The 17,541-nt window shown below is 46.0% G+C and overlaps 1 protein-coding gene across 5 annotated transcripts in view; it reads right to left on the bottom strand.

The window, feature by feature from the left end:
* Positions 1-17,541, bottom strand: part of SSH1 (slingshot protein phosphatase 1) — a 46,624-nt gene that overhangs the window by 18,893 nt on the left and 10,190 nt on the right. For 3 of the 5 annotated variants that reach the window (XM_077917686.1, XM_077917685.1, XM_077917687.1), the window contains exon 3: positions 1,543-1,646. In XM_077917686.1, coding sequence (XP_077773812.1) covers positions 1,543-1,646 — 104 coding nt within the window. Of the gene's footprint in view, positions 1-609; positions 710-1,542; positions 1,647-5,098; positions 5,623-17,541 lie in introns of those variants that run through there. The other 2 variants (XM_028703355.2, XM_028703356.2) reach the window with 2 other exon arrangements.

Here is a 17,541-nt window from a genome sequence, read left to right on the forward strand (position 1 = left end):
GGTTTCCAACCTTTTTGAGTCCCCAGCTCCCTTTACCAACTACATTGTTTCGGCGGCACCCCTGTGGGGCTCAGGAGCCCAGTTATGTAACCCCTTCCTCCAGAGCTGGCAGCCTCTCACCCTTTTGGGAACACCCTCCTTTGTGGAGTATTCCCTCGGCCTCCTCTCCTCTCCTTAGGAGTCCCCTGGTCTCTGAGCTGCCCCCCCCCCCGCCCCAAAGAGAGGGGCCTCCCTCACACTGCCCCACAGGGGCCTGGGACCTGTCTGTCCACTCCCAACAGCAAGGGCTGGCGGACTGCCTGGCTAGGCTCCCCGGCCCGCTTGCTTGCTTACTCAGAGGCCGCCTCAACTCCTGGCAACCAGCACCCCCTGGCCAGCCCCAGAGGAACCATTTGCCCATGGAGCTTGTAGCTACGGCTGGTGCAACAAACAGCTGAGCAAGCCTTTGGGAGGCAGAGATGCAAGAGGGCATCAGAGGAGAGAGGGAAGGAAAGGGGGATGGAGGCCAGTGTTACCTGCGGCAGCCCTGACCATCATTCAAGGCACCCCAGGGTGCCACGGCAAGCGGGTTGAAAACCACTGCTTTAACCTATTGGCTTACTTCTTTACCTCCTTGTTGTTTAACTTTAGACTGATAGGATGCATCCTGTTTTACACCTTCCTCCTGCTCCTGACACTTCTCTCTCAGACCTCAAGCTGAGGGGTCACCTTGGAACTATGAGAGCAAAGCAGCAAGCATGATTGCCTTTGTCATTTCTAGAATAGCATGTTAGGTTAGAACTAGGAACTTTTCTATGCAAGTCATTTACTTCCTATAATAAACAACTTTTGTTATTTTCTTATTCCACAAGCGTATCTCAGTGTGTGATTACAACAGGTAAAGTCTACTCTCTAACCACAATTCACTTGCTGCCAAATGCTGCTCACTCTAGGTGGCTAAATGACCCAGCTGTTCCAATAGTTTGGCCTCAGGTCAATTGCTGGTTGGCCTAGTTTCCCTGCTTCCAAGTGAAACAAACAAGATATGTCACCCAGAATAGTCTCTGGACCCTTTGGCAGGCCCAAAGCATGATTACTCACACCATAATCTTGTAACTCAGACCTAAGATTTGCACCACGGTCCATTTTGCATTTTGCACTGAGAGTCAGAGAGGTCTTATAGTGTGTATGAGGAAGGCAAATGGATGCATGTAGCCAAGGATACAAGTCCCAGCTTAATGATTTGATGGTGCAAGCGCAGTAAGATACACTGTGGGATGGTAGCTGGGTCTGTGAAACTGCTGACATCTGGAGAAATACAAGTCTCAGCTCCCAGCCACACAGGACCGACCATGGGGTGCCCTGTCCTACAGGCTGTTTGCCCCTAAACAGGACCCAGCTCTCCTTCCCTGGCTCCCAGAGAGAAACATTTTTAACATATCAGGCTACAGAAAACCACTGCCTTAAGTTAGTACCCCCCCCCCGGTTTATTTTTCCTAGGTTATCATGCCCAAGTCATGAGGACTGCCCAAGAAAAAAACATTTTGCTGTGACAATGCTTACCAGCATGTTTGTGAAGGTGAGTAAGACTTCGTGGACCTTGAGGGCTGTTTCCTTGCTGGAGGAATAATGCAGCACCTTTCACCATAAAAAAACTCTCACTCAAGCTGGAACACAAACAGATGCAGGAGATCAGGCTCGGGGAGGGAGGTGCAACAGGGAGGGCTATGAGGGTAAATAGCAAGTCTGGATTATCTCAGTAATGCTAGCAAGGGCGAAATCCATGCAACACACGTGTTCTCCACCTAAACTGGCCTGGGGGGCAGTCCCAAAACTCCAATCCCACCGGTTTGTAAAACACTGTCAGAATTGCAATGAAAATCATTTACAGACTTCACAATAAAGCCCCATTCCAATTCTTGTATTAGAAATATGGCATAATTATTTCATTTGTGCCCTGTTTGGGGATACTTGGGGAGAGAATAAACCAAGATGATTTCATTTTCCCAATTTCTTTCTATAACATATGTAACAAGCTTATTTCATATATTCATTTCTCAAGTCAAAGGCTACAAAGCAAGTAAATGACATACCAATAGTCAAGTAAACATTGGAAATATTTTTATCTGTTTTCCTCAAAAAAGTTCCTCTCCCCTTGAGGAAAAAGTGAGTGTCATGCGCTTCCAGTGTTTCTGGAAATCTCAAGACAATTACCGTGACGAAAGGACTGTGCCTTGTGTTCTTCAAAACACTTGAGCCCTTGTTAGACCAGAGAGTCAGCAGCAAAGTCCCAGGCTTTAAACGGCTGGCTGTCATAATGGGCTGGTGATGCTTTGCTGCTGGCAGAGGACTTTAAAGGCAGCAGGGCTGCAGGTGTGGGCCTTCTATGTAACTTTCCAACTGGGTTTCATCTTTGGCTGCTGTTTTGTAGGGGAGGATTGTTGTTGTTGTTGTTGTTTAGTCGTTTAGTCGTGTCTGACTCTTCGTGACCCCATGGACCAGAGCACGCCAGGCACTCCTGTCTCCCACTGCCTCCCGCAGTTTGGTCAGACTCATGTTTGTAGCTTCGAGAACACTGTCCCACCATCTCGTCCTCTGTCGCCCCCTTCTCCTTGTGCCCTCAATCTTTCCCAACATCAGGGTCTTTTCCAGGGAGTCTTCTCTTCTCATGAGGTGGCCAAAGTCTTGGAGCCTCAGCATCACGATCTGTCCTTCCAGTGAGCACTCAGGGCTGATCTCCTTAAGAATGGATAGGTTTGATCTTCTTGCAGTCCATGGGATTCTCAAGAGTCTCCTCCAGCACCATAATTCAAAAGCATCAATTCTTCGGCGATCGGCCTTCTTTATGGTCCAGCTCTCACTTCCATACATCACTACTAGGAAAACCATGGCTTTAACTATACGGACCTTTGTTGGCAAGGTGATGTCTTTGCTTTTTAAGAAGCTGTCCAGGTTTGCCATCGCCTTTCTCCCAAGGAGCAGGCGTCTTTTAATTTCGTGTGACCCTCCAATTCAGTGACTCAACAACACTTGGTTACATACGCTTCAGGTTACACACTACACTAACCCAGAAATAGTGCTTCAGGTTAAGCACTTTGCTTCAGGATAAGAACAGAAATCGTGCTCCGGCGGCGCGGAGGCCCCATTAGCTAAAGTGGTGCTTCAGGTTAAGAACAGTTTCAGGTTAAGTACGGACCTCCGGAACGAATTAAGTACTTAACCTGAGGTACCACTGTATCTGTTTCTTAGCATGCAGTTTCAAGCTGCTCTTTAAAAACTTCAACTGCAGGTGATTCTTTGGGATTTAGAGAGGAAGCTACCACCCCCTTTTCATGCCATCTTCCAACAGCACGTTTTGAAAAAAATTATGGGATGAAAGGGAAGAACAAAAATAAAGCTTGGACAACCCAAATTTTGCGACTGAGAGAAACTGGGACGCCGGCAAGGGCAGGCTGGTTCTGTTGTGCATTTCTCATTCATTTCGCCAGACTTGGCTAGCCAAAACTGCACATGTGTGAGAGATTCTGCATTTTAAAAGGCTGTAAAAGAATGGTCCTATCTCAAGATCTCAAGACAAAAAGGAGGTCTGCCTAACCTAGACTGGCTTGCTGTGCTTAGTAGCAGCTCTCTAGTGCAGCCTTTCTCAAACACCTCCAGCGTTTAGGTTCCTCTAATTCAGGATTTCCCAAACTTGGGCCTCCAACTGTTTTTGGACATCCCCAGCTAGCAAAACCAGAGATTATGGGAATTGTAGTTCAAAAACAGCTGGAGACCCAAGTTTAGGAAACCCTGTTCTAATGTGTTATTCTGACAAGGGTTTACCCAACTTTGAGATCTTTTAAGTTGGAAATGCCAGGAACTGAACCGGGGTCCTTCAAATATAGAGGGGACATTCAACTCCTTCCCTCTTAAAAAAACAGATTTCTAATTGACTGGGAACTTCCCTAATGAAGCCTCAATGGAAACAGCTGGGATTTATGAGAAAAGAGGGCATTTCAGCAGACAACACTTGCAACACAATAAAAATAAAAATAAGCACACAATCTTTTTTATTCCGGAAGAACTTAGGTCCCCACCCCAAATTTATAATTCATTCTTCAAGATCAGCCTCAGAAACTAACAACCTCCCACCAATATGATCTCATTGACAGGCCAACAATGAAAAAAAAAATTGTGGAAAATAACTGGACAGCACATAAGGAGATATGTTGGTGCACAATGGCAGTTTTTTAAATAAAAAAAAGGCTGAAGTCAGAAAAGCCAAGCGATGAAGAGTGCTTTCTCCCATTAGCCACAAATCCCGACAGGCAATCTCTCCTAACATTTCCTGCCATTCTAAGCTCAGCAATACACAATTCCTGTTTATGATAAAGAGGAGAGAGAAATTGCCAACTGCCCGCAAACTCCAAGCAGCTTTATAAAGCATTGATGAGATCATTCTACAGCTAGGCCTAATGAAAGCGAAGTCCACAGACGATGCCTTGATTCTGCGGCCATGCGGTCACCACTGGACAGGGCAAAGGCGCTCAAGATGTTTCAAAAAGCTTGTTGATAGCGAAAAATGTAAAATAAAATAGGCGTGCTTCCCGGATTTCAGCAGCTGCCTCACAAGCAAATGACATGGCATTTTCACTGCCACAGACATAAACATCATAAAAGTTGCCCTCAAATATGGCAATATCGGGCAATCCAGCAAATCTGTATTGCAATGACTGTTTTTAGGAGGAAATGAACATCTTTTCAAGGACCACACTAGCATCTGTGTTGAGCACCCATCCCAAACACACACACAAACCATATTCCGCTCACACTAGTTGCCTGCAAAGTATCTTCTCTGGCTGTTGCCCCAAGACAGCACAAGCAAAGATGAACCCCCAACCGACTTAAATCAGGCTTGCTTCTATACAGCTCCCTTAAAATGCAAGTGTTAGCAATTTTGCAAACAACACACAAAAAGAAACCTTACATATTTGCATTTTAGTTACCAAAACATCAGATCTGAAATAAACACAACGACACAGAAGATTTCACTTAAGGAGAAGAAACCTAAACAGAACCTAGAAACCTCAAGTAAGCAAAGCCATGGAGGGGAATGGGAGGGGTAACGTTCCATACGTACTATTTTGGACGGGGTTTCTTTGAGCAGCAGAAGCATTGCACTGGTCGAAAAGAGAGGCAGAAGTCAGCAAAATCTGAAAGGTTCATAACCAGCATCCTCTCACTACTCAATTTTATTATTTTTTTGGCAAGACAAAAGAGAAGAGGAGAAAACGGCCACCAACTGTTGAGTGAAGGCGAGAGGACTCTCCAAGCCTGTTGATGCTACCCAGGAAGGGGTGGCTTTTACGGAACACTGTGCTCCCCCCACCATATCCTGGCTCAGAAAGCACTTGCCCTAACATATCCTGATGAAAGAGGGCCTTTCAAAAGAAAGGGCAACGGAGGCGGGAGAAAACCAGCTGAAGCTCATCAAATCATTAAGCTCCTACAGGCTTTTCTTCTTTTCAGGCTCTGTAAAACAGCAGCAGCACCTCTTGTTTTCGGAAGAAAAGTACAGTCCAACAGCTGGGCTCCAAAAGAACTCCAAATTCATTTGAACCTCAGTAGATTAAGAAGTGTCACACTGACAGATGAGTAAGTAAAACTCTCCCCCCCCAAACCCCAGTTCTGCACTGCATATAGAGTGAAACAGCCTCATTATGTTAAGATTTCACCTCACATACTTCCTTGCTGGGCAAATAGGTGAACATAAGGCTGTTTTTAAACAAACAATTAGGCTTTTGTATGGAAAACAACAGCCTTGTTATTTCTTGTTGGGTCAATTTTATAGAATCATAGAATTGCAGAGTTGGAAGGGACCCCAAGGGTCATCTAATCCAACCCCCTACAATGCAGGAATCTCAGCTAAAACATCCATGACAGGTGGTCATTCAACCCCTGCTTAAAAACCTCCAAGGAAGGAGAGTCAATTTAGAATTGTACAGCTGGATAGGGTCTCAAAGGTCCAACCTCCTCCTGCTGATGCAGGAGATCTGTTGCTATAGGATCCTTGAAAAGAGGTGACAATCCAGCCTCTGCTTGGAAATCTCTAACAAAGGAGGGCTCATCACCTTCCAACACAGGCTGCTCCACTGTCAAGCAGGACGTTGAACCTATAGTCTGACCCAGACCCTGTGATCATCACTGGAGGCCCTTCTCTGTGGGCCCCCCTCCACAGGGGCTCTAGAGGGTGGCCACACAAGAGTGGGCCTTTTCACTGGTGGCTCCTTGCTTGTCGAAAAATGCTCTCCTCATCTTTAGGCGCAAGGCAGAAACAAAGTTTTTGGATTTTAATTATCTGTGGGCTCCTTTAGTGGGTGGGGTATTTTAATCCTGCCTTTTAAAAATAAGAATGTACTTTTGATTTGTTCTATGTTTTGTTTTATGGTGGTTTTACTGATGGATGACTAGATTGCTGTAACTTGCTTTGGGGTGCATTGGCAAAAAAAGGTGACTAATGTGTTTAAGAAATTAAATAAATAAGTTTAACCTAAATCAGGGATAGGCAAACTTGGCCCTCCAGATGTTTTGAGACTACAATTCCCATCACCCCTGACAACTGGTCCTGTTAGCTAGGGATGATGGAAGTTGTAGTCCCAAAAAACCTGGAGGGCCGAGTTTGCCTATGCCTGACCTAAATCATTTTTCTTGTTTTACCTTCTGGAGCAACAGAAAACCATTTTTATCCACCATCTTGGCTACAGCACTTCAACTCACAACTTGCACACATTTAACTCGTGTAATCACAGCTTTACACACTTGGCAGCCAGCCAGCTGAAAATTCACAAATTAAACACATGCAAGGCAAAGAGCTTAAATATGGTGGCAACTTACAGGACTGTGCCCATTAAGGCAGCCTAACTTGTAGAGAGGGGCTAAAGAGCTGGACATGCGCCTTGGTATTGTCAGAAATCCTGAAGCTGTCACTGGCTCCCTTTCTTAAAGTCTGTCCATTTTTCTAGAAACACCTTCCTCTCCACTTTCTTTGGAGAGAAGTTACCAGTCCAGGACACAATGAACTAGCTCCCAAATAGCTGGGAAGCAGGAAGCAAGGAAGGCCACATCTAATGGGAATTGCAAGAGGAAATTAAGATACCAGGATTGAATTACCAGAGCTCATATTTGGCTGTGACACCTTTAAGCTTGCCAGAGAAACTGCTGTGGGATCCCAAGCTTGCTGCTGATTTTGCGTTGTCATTCAGAGAGATGCCATCCATTCAGCAAAGATATGGTGAATCAACATATCCATTCTGCAGATTCCCAACACTTCTATTAAGAAAGGAAGGCATTTGCATTCCTGATGGTGTTTCTGCAGCATGCAGTCCAGTGCCAGAAGCAGTCTTCTGAGTCAAGGCACCCAAGAGGCGTTTCAGACAGGTGCTATAATCAACTACCTGAGAGAGAAAGTCAAGCTCATGCTTGTGCCATGGCTCAAGACCATATCACAACCTCAGCTCTGCTGGGCCTGCACTTTCCAAAGAGAAACCACAACTAGCTGTGATTTTGGCAGCAACAGGACTTACCGTATTTTTCGCCCTATAGGACGCACTTTTCCCCTCCAAAAATGATGTTCTATGCTGATGGGGTCTCACTCCTGTCAGCAGTCATGCTGCAGCATTATGCTCTAACTGCAGCTTTCAGATCAAGCACAAGGGAGGCCCCTTTGGTCTGATCTAGCTGACCTAGTCTTATGCTGCTTAGCAAGCTCTAAAATTTGTTGCTTTTTGTGTAGTCTGACACAGTTCAAGAGTGTGAATTAAATGATCAACATTAAATGCTGGATTATACCAAAATGAGTATAGTTTTATTAAGAATGTGTCGTGTCAAAGGCAGGCTGCCCCACAGAGAATTCTCATCATAGCCTCTCTTAAAGGAAGCACAATTCCACCCATCAATTTGCCACTGGTTTACTCCTGACCAGCGGCAGTTGCTGTCAAATTTCTGTGGGAAGAACCAACAGCCTCTTGATGCCTCCCTGGGGATGTTTGAAACAAGGAGCAAAGACAGTTACAGGATGGAGCACACGGACACTTTGGCCAGGAGGGTGAGCGCCCTTTCTGGAGGTAACATCTGGCGAGGCCTCCGCTGCGCCTTTCAGATACAAGGGCAGGCGGCGAGCGAGAGCGGCTGGCAAGTTTCGCTCCAAATGCTTGCAGCACTCTGCCAACAAAAGTTATCTTCTGAGCAGGGTATTGTTTGAGCAAGAGGGCGTAGGCTGTGTTCACTACCCAAGAATTCCAAGCAGTGTTTTCAGAGACTGCAGGCCATTCACGGTGCCAGATGCAAAAGCTCTTTCAGGGCAAGGAAGGAGGAAATCAAACAGGGAGCCCACAAAGGCAGATTTCCCAGCAGGAACAAACTGCCAGCAATGCCAGCCAACTCTGCCATGGTGACACAGATTTGCTTCATCATGATTGCAATCTGCACATTTCTGTCAGCTGCAAGACACACACACACCACAGGAGAGGGTTCCACACAAGGAGAAAAGCCACACTGTGCAGCGTCCCAGGCCCACCTTGGGGGGAGTCGAGCTTAATCTCTCATCTCCCATCATGCAGCAGGCTTAGATAGAAACACAAAGGACCCATTTTCAAGGATGGCCATTTGAATGCAAGCAAGCAGACAGGCTTAAGTAGCGTAGGCACAATCCACAAGGAATGTCTTCTGGTTATGCCTTGCTGAGGGCAAGTGGAACCACCCCAGGAGAACAAGCACTCCAAAAAGAGGGTGCACAACAGAACATGAACATTAAGATCATGCTTAGCATTTGCAGTGCTTGATCAGTAGATATATCCTTTATAACACTGTCACTCAGTGAAGCAATAGGCTCTTCAGTTGAGAGTTTGGTGAATGAAGGATCAATTTCAAGTTCTGTAGCAGAATCTAGCATTTTGAATGTTAACTGTCCACTTGCTGATAGACAAGGTCTTCCCATTGACTGCTGTAATCAAGCTGTCACAGGGGTAACTCATTGGTGTGGACGGCACAAACCAACCAGATCAGCTTATGACCAAGCTTGACCTCTACCCAACAGCCAGTGTTAACATTTGTAGTATCGCCTCCAATGGCCTGCAAGCTCTTATCAGTGCCCTTCTTCACAAAATCTACAAGATTATGAGTAATAACTTCAACTGGTCCCCCCCCCCCCGAGTCTTTCTCTAGAGTAGTGGTGGAGTTATCTTCCGCCTCGTTCACTGCACATAAAATAATACTGTTCTATGATGATGCTGGGGAACTGCTGATCTGAACTGTCTGTTTTTAGTGTAACTTTATTTGTATATTCATGGCTATCAAGAAGATGCAGTCCATCTCATCCTTCTGACATAGATAATCCAATGCCTAATCCAGGGCTTTCACAAATATTTCTTAGGCCCTCTTGACTTTATGTGATCCAACTACAAGCCTCTTGTCCTCTTCAGTAATCAAGCCAGCAGTGGCAGTTGTGGCATGCAGGCCAATCATCTATCAGATGCTCTTTTATAATGTGTTACACTCTGACTTTTTATTAGAAGTGGAATGTGTACTTGGTTTCACTAATGTCCATTCATAACTTCCATAATTTGCATCTTGGGCATCAGCTATTTGTTCTTCATTTTCATCAGCAGAGAAATTTTTTTCATTTGATGGTATTGAAGCATCCTGCTTACTTCTCTGCCCTACTTTGACAAACCTCTCTTCCAATATCTAAGCCAGTGGCTATTACAACATCTTACAGTAACAAAACAGTATCAGTTAATGATAATAATAATAATAATAATTTATTATTTATACCCCGCCCATCTGGCTGGGTTTCCCCAGCCACTCTGGGCGGCTTCCAACTGAATATTAAAAACAGTACAGCATCAAACATTAAAAACTTCCCTAAAGAGGGCCGCCTTCAGATGACTTTTAAAAGTAAAATAGTTGTTTATTGCTTTGACATCTGCTGGGAGGGCGTTCCACAGGGCAGGAGCCACTACCGAGAAGGCCCTCTGCCTGGTTCCCTGTAACCTTACTTCTCGCAATGAGGGAACCGCCAGAAGGCCCTCGGCGCTGGATCTCAGTGTCCGGGCTGAACGATGGGGGTGGAGACGCTCCTTCAGGTATACTGGACCGAGGCCGTTTAGGGCTTTAAAGGTCAGCACCAACACTTTGAATTGTGCTCGGAAACGTACTGGGAGCCAATGCAGATCTCTCAGAACTGGTGTTATGTGGTCCCAGCGGCCACTCCCAGTCACCAGCCTAGCGGCCGCATTCTGCATTAATTGCAGTTTCCGGGTCACCTTCAAAGGTAGCCCCACGTAGAGCGCGTTGCAGTAGTCTAAGCGGGAGATAACTAGAGCATGCACCACTCTGGCAAGACAGTCTGCGGGCAGGTAGGGTCTTAGCCTGCGTACCAGGTGGAGCTGGTAAACAGCTGCCCTGGACACAGAATTAACCTGTGCCTCCATGGACAGCTGTGAGTCCAAAATGACTCCCAGGCTGCGCACCTGGTCCTTCAGGGGCACAGTTACCCCATTCAGGACCAGGGAATGATGTGTTGTGCGAAAAAGTACTATATTTTACCTGTGCAGAGGAGATCACCAATTATTTATTTAGAATATTATTATTACTACTACTAAAGGTAAAGGGACCCCTGGCCATTAGGTCCAGTTGCAAACGACTCTGGGGTTGCAGGACTCATCTCGCTTTACTGGCCGAGGGAGCTGGCATACAGTTTCCGGGTCATGCGGCCAGCATGACTAAGCCGCTTCTGGCGAACCAGAGCAGCACATGGAAACGCCTTTTACCTTCCCGCCGGAGCGGTACCTATTTATCTACTTGTGGCGCTGTGGGTAAAACCTCAGTGCCTAGGACTTGCTGACTGTATGGTCGGCGGTTCGAATCCCCATGGCAGGGTGAGCTCCCGTCTTTCGGTCCCAGCTCCTGCCCACCTAGCAGTTCGAAAGCACCCCTAAGTGCAAGTAGATAAATAGGTATCGCTTTATAGCGGGAAGGTAAATGGCGTTTCCGTGTGCTGTGCTGGTGCTGGCTCGCCAGAGCAGCGATGTCACGCTGGCCACGTGACCCGGAAGTGTCTCCGGACAGCGCTGGCCCCTGGCCTCTTAAGTGAGATGGGCGCGCAACCCTAGAGTCGGACACGACTGGCCCGTACAGGCAGGGGTACCTTTACCTTTACTTTTACTACTACTACTTCTATTTATTAAATTTATATACCACCCTATACCTGCAGTTCTCAGAGCGGTTCACAGGATAAAATCATAATATGAAAACACAAAATACATAATCAAAATAAAAACAAGAACAACCCAGTAACGCCCCAACACATTTTAAAAGGGCACTGAATGTCAATCAACCAAAGGCTTGGTTAAAGAGGAACATCTGGTACCTAAAGGTGTATAATGAAAGTGTCAGGCGAACCTCCCTGGGGAGAGCAGAGCATTCCACACATGGGGAGCCACTGCAGAAAAGTCCCATTCTGGTACTGCCACCCTCCAAACCTCTCACGGAGGAGGCACACAAAGAAGGGCCTTATACTGCATTTTACAGTCTCAAAGGGCTCTCAAAGCTGTTTACAAAACATGCTTGCAATTTTAAAAATCACATTCACTCAAGAGGAACAGAAATTACATGATGTGTCCCTATCGCAACAGGGTTATTCTGGTGGCATATCCTGCCCTCCTCCTTGGTGTTGCCCCTTTGGCCTTTGCCCACTAGGCAACAAAGGCCAACAATGGCCTCTGAGGCAAAGGGGTGAGTCGGAGCAGTTGGAACTCACTTGGTCCAAGACAGTGACATGTTTTCACTAGATGGAGGCAAGTCACTACTCCATCAAACATTTAGGAAGACGGATTTAGCTCTAATGAGTCTTATAAGAGAAAGACTCTGGCAAATTCAAGTAATCTGGGCACAACAGTGTATCCAGAGAAAGGCTAGGCGATCTTCCCATGCAAAGATTGGGGGAAAGTATGTGCAAACTCCGCCTCTCGCTACCTGGTTTCCTATCCCTGGGGCTATCTGATGCCATCCACTGTCCACCACACAACCAGGGCCAGCCACATTTACGCAGCTTAGCGCTACAGCTGAGAAAAAGAGGAGGAGGAGCCACAAAATAGCCTTCAAGACTACCACACAAGCACCAAACAAATACGTGCTAGCATTCCAGGAAAACAACTGCCTCCATTTCAAGGCTGAATCTAGGAAGCTGAACACATTATGGAAAATGTGGGTTGCATAGTGTGGAATCCATGACTCGGGTCACAGTTATAGGTCAGTCACAATTACAGGGCTTTGAGTGAATGTGCTTAAAGTAGAGTGAATGGAGGCTTTAGCAGCCTGCGGGGGGGGGGGGGGGGCTACGCCTGAAGACAATAGCCATGCTGTGCCATCCCACGGGCTGTGATCCCTTGTTGTCTTGCAGCTGAAGTCAGCAAGGAGAAGTGGAGGCAGAAGCTGCTGACTCTATCAGATACTTAAAAACAGGATGCTGAATCACATCCTGTCAAGGCTGCAGTATCCTGACTGTAGTGTGCTCTGAGCAAGGAGGAGGCAATCTGGTTAGCCTGACAGTGGTTGGGAACTGGCTGCCACGTGGGCGTGGCCTGGGAAACCAGCACAAGGCCTGTGTTCTGTGCAATGCTGGGGGGCAGGGGAACCCGGAATGGAAGGGGTGGAATCTCCTGCTCTGCAAGGGTAAATTAGCAATGAGGCCTGGATCAGGCAACCCCACCCTGTAGCCTGGAACGCTCCAGTTCATGCTACAGCATATGGCCCGGTCTAATTTTCCATTTTGTTTGCAATGTAATAATACACTTACAAATATTTCTCCAGTGCTTTTAAGTGTGTAGAATTCTGTTTATTCAAGCAAGCCTGTGCCACTAGTGTGCAGCTGCCCAATGATTCAGTCTGAACCCCTTACTCCCAGAACCCGTGTGCCATGTGGGCCTCACCCAGCAAGCAAGGCGGAGAGCTTAAAAGCTCCTTGACCACCAGGAAACCCTAGCAGACCTAGCATGAAAAGAGCTTTTAAGCTCTCTGCCTTGCTTGGAGGGTAAGGCACTGGCTCTGGAAGGCTTAGGATGTTTGCGCAAGATCTTGCGGGAACTCGTATGGCCCTGTGAGATCTTGCAAGAGCATCCCAGAACAGGTGTGCTGAGTGGGCCTTGCCCAGCAAGCAAGGTGGGGAGCTTAAAAGCTTTTTCCATGCTGGGCAACCCCAAGTGGACCTAGTGCAAAAAGAGCTTCTAGGCTCTCCACCTTGCTTGGATTTTATTTGTGCAATTTCAACCAGCCTGCCTCCAACCATGTGTTGTTGAAAGATGCGAACATATTGTATTTAGCTTGACACTGTTCAGCTGTTGCCATATTCTGTTCCTCATACCTTGAATCCCTAATGCCATCTACCAGTGGACAAAACAACCAACCAATGCTTTTCTCTGGTTCTTTGGCTAAAAAATGCAGATAAGATTTGCAAGTAGCAAAAAGGTGGTTTTGCCCTTCACCATTCTTAATTTCCTTATGTTTCAGTTCTAACGTGTATTTAGTGCAGTGGTCCTCAGGCCTGATCCTGCCAGGCCATTTTGGGGTAACCGCATTTACCTTTCTTGGGCTTATCAGCGTAGCAAAGTTCATGGAAGAATCTTCCTTTGCGTTAAATATAGAAATGCTAAGAAATAATAATATGTCAAGTGATTAACAGGTGGCCAGCACCACTCACCGTCCAAGTGACCTGTGGAGGGTGGATCACTTCTGGATCTTGCCTTCCAGCAGGATATTTTCCCACCTCTGGCTTACCAATTGCGAGTTCGGCAATAAGAGATGTATTGGGATGCTGGCTATGTGAATAGGTAATGTGGAAGGGGATGAAAAACCTGATGTATATGAAATATAGAAGTGACCACACTCCCCACGAAGGATTAAAGTTAGCCGCTCGGGAGTACTCACAGATCCATTACTGTCAGCACAGCAGGCACAACGGTAAGGGTGCCTTCTACCAACTACAGCTGATGTCTATATCTGGGTGGAGATATCCTGGCTTCAGTGATCTGTACTCTCATAAGCCCAGGTTGCATTGTAGCAATGTGTTATATGCTGGGCTGACTTTGGAGACAGTTCAAAAACCATGGCTAGTGTAGAATTCTGCAGACAGATTATCAACAGACACCAGATGATTCAAACATACAGTACCAATTCTGGGCCAGCTATGCTGGCTGTCAATTCATCTCCAGGTCCAAACATGGCTCAGGACAGCAGTCCCTCATGCACTGCTTTGTCAGGGACCTCAAAACCATCAGATGCCCTTACTTACTTATTGCATTTATATCCCACTTTTCCTCCAAGGAGCTCAAGATGACTTACATACTTCTCCCCATTTTATCCTCATAGCAGCTATGTGAGGTAGGTTAGGCTAAGAGTGAGTAACAGGCCAAGATCACCCAGCAAACTTCAAGGCTCTGCAGGGGGTTGGACTAGATGAGCCTTGGTGTCCCTTCCATCTCTACAATTCTTTGATTCTTCCAAGAGAAAGTGAATGGGCCTTTTTAGTGGCAGCCCCTTATTTGTGGAATGCTCTCCCCAGGGAAGTTTGCTGGGCACAAACACAGACATCTTTCAGCACAAAGTGAAGACATTCCTATTTTCCTATTCTCCCAGGAACTAGAGTGATAATACTGCTATGGTCTTTGCAGCTATTTTAACTAGGAGGTTTGGTGATCCCTTTGTGTTGTGAGAAGGAAAGGGTATCTTTGCTACAAACTAGTCCTTTTTAGCATTGCTATCATTGGTTCCAATTCTTGCTACACAAGCAGCATTTTTTCTTTAATGTATGAGTTGCTTTGAGACTTATCATAAAAAGAAACAGTTAAAAATAAATAAATAATAGAATCTAGAAAGAAAATTGTATGCACCATGAATTTCATCCATGTTTGACGAAAGACTGTTTGGCTCCCATCAGCCCCAGCTAGCATGGCCAATGGCCAAGGATGATGGGACTTGTAGTTCAGCAACATCTAGGTTCCCCCCATACCTGATTTAATCTTGGCAAAGATTGAAAACTGCATGGTTATATCTTGTGAGCATGGTTTACTTTAAATACAAATACACCAAATTAAGACTGAAACCCAAATTATTCTGCTCTCTCCTGGACAGAGCTTTCCTGTCTTAAAGATTATATTTGCAACTGCAGGTGTTGCTCTGTTCCAATTGCTCTCTTGACTTCTGCAGCAGAAAGGGCCTGCCTTTCAAGCCAACTTCTGTGCCTACTAGAACGACCCTATCTTTCCTGCAGCAGCCTTCTGATGTACGTAAAAGCTAGACAAAGCTGTATCACAGAGAAAACAAGGGCCTGAGCGTTATCTCAGAAGAAGCAGACTGAGAGTGCCCCCCAATGGACTCACAGCACAACACAGCAACTCCAAACTATAGGAACATAACAAGAGCCTGCTGGCTCAGGTCAATGTTCCCTTCAGGTCAGCATCCTGTTCTCCCAGTGGCCACCCAGGTGCCTCTTCCAGGAAGCGCACAAGCAGGGTTCTAGCACAAGAGCCCTCTCCCTCAGTGCACAGCCATCATGGCTAGTAGCCATTGACAGTCCTCTCCTCCACGAACCTGCCCAATTCCCCTTTAAAGCCATCCAAGTTGGTGGCCGTGGCTGTCTCATGTAGGAATGAGTTCCACAGTTTAGCTCTGTGATACATAAAGAAGCACTTCATTTTATGTGCCCTGCAGCTTCCAACACTCAGCTTCATTTGGTGTCCATGAGTTATAGTGTTATGAGAGAGGGAGAATAACTTTCCAGTCCACTTCCTCCATGCCATGCATCATTTTATAAACTTCTATCATGCCACTTACTTGTCTTTACCCTAAACTAATAAGTTTCAAGCAAATTGTCCTTTAAGTTCTCTCTGTTCAAGAGACACAGAGTCCTCCACCTATCTGACAGCGTCTCCAATAATGGTGGTGAACAACAAACCAGGATGCAAAATTTCGAGTCACCTGAATGCCAACAGGGACCAGTAATTACTGAATTCTGCCAGTGAAGGTTGGCTGCTCCTATGCTTAATTAGCATCATTTGTTGCTGTTTGGCAGTACAGCACAAGGACTGCCAGCCATCTTCCCTGAATAAAGGTGCAGCTGGTTGGCTGTCTTGTCTCGGAAGTGGAGCCAGGAGGCAATTGCTGCCCAGCAGAGGAGGAGTCATTCAAGGCAGCAACCTAACTGGGATCCTGTAGTTTGAAATGGGGACCTCATGTGGCTGGAACCTGAGCCCAGGGAACTCACTTTGTAAGCTGTGTGTACTCATTTATCAGCAGCCATTCTTCCACCTGACTGCCTCAGAAGAAGATGGAAGGCTCACTCTGTTGTCTCAGTTATGACCAAATGCCATTCAATAAGGCATCTACAAGTGGTCATTCTACAAGGTCATTAGGAAACTGGAAAGTTTTGGAACTGAAATTTCTTTGTTTTCCTGTTCCACACCCTGAAAACTGTATTGATAGATTAATATAGATAGACACAGTCGTACCTTGGAAGTCAAACAGAATCTGTTCCAGAAGTCTGTTCAACTTCCAAAACGTTTGGAAACCAAAGCGCAGCTTCTGATTGGCTTCAGGAAGCTCCTGTAGCCAATCAGAAGCTGCGGAAGCCCAATCGGACATTCGGCTTCCAAAAATAGTTCGCAAACTGGAACAGTCACTTCCGGGTGTGCGGTGTTCAGGAGCCAAAACATTCAAAAATTAAGGTGTTCAAAAACCAAGGTACGACTGTACATACACACAAACGTACACCCTTCAATCATATTCCCAGGGTCATTTATGCAAAGAAGAAAGCAATTAAAATGTAAATACTGGCTAAGAACCGCAAGCCTGTTTTGCACATCACTTTAAAGCTATGGTTTATAATAAACATGTTGAACATGTGCTTCACCCCTTTTCCACTCCTTCAGCATGCCAGGAAGAAAGAAACCAAATACTGGCTTTGCATCAAATGCAAATCAGGGCTCATTATTTGTTTTCCCCAAACAAACCTTGCCTTACTGCTCATGGTTCCTTTCAGGTGGAAACAAACCACAACCGCTGGTTTACACATCACACAAAGCCAGTCTTTGGTTTGTTTCTTCCCTGACATGCTGAAGGAAGAAAGGAGGGGAGCAAATCACCTTAAACCACAACTTATTTTAAACTATGGATTAAAGTGTCATGTGAACTGTACCACAAAAACATAAAAGCAGCAAAAGACAGGCAACAGGATTAAAATTATATCCAAAAATCTGGGGGAAATGAAGAGGTCTTTGCTTGGCACTCAAAGGATCAGCAAAGGGAACCTCTCTGCAGAATGGTCTAAACACCTGAGGCACCAGAACCAGGAAGCCGATCACCTTACCTCAGAGGCTGTCAACTGAAGACACTAATGTACAGGTACATATGGAATCAGGTGGCCCTTCAAGTATGCTAGTCCCAAGGCAGGGAGAGCTTTAAAGGTAAATTCTGCGCTAGACAAGCTAACATTTTGTACACCCAGCACTGAATCATGGCAGGCTTGCAGCA

Source organism: Podarcis muralis, chromosome 13 (assembly GCF_964188315.1).
Source record: "Podarcis muralis chromosome 13, rPodMur119.hap1.1, whole genome shotgun sequence".
Lineage (NCBI taxonomy): Eukaryota > Metazoa > Chordata > Lepidosauria > Squamata > Lacertidae > Podarcis > Podarcis muralis.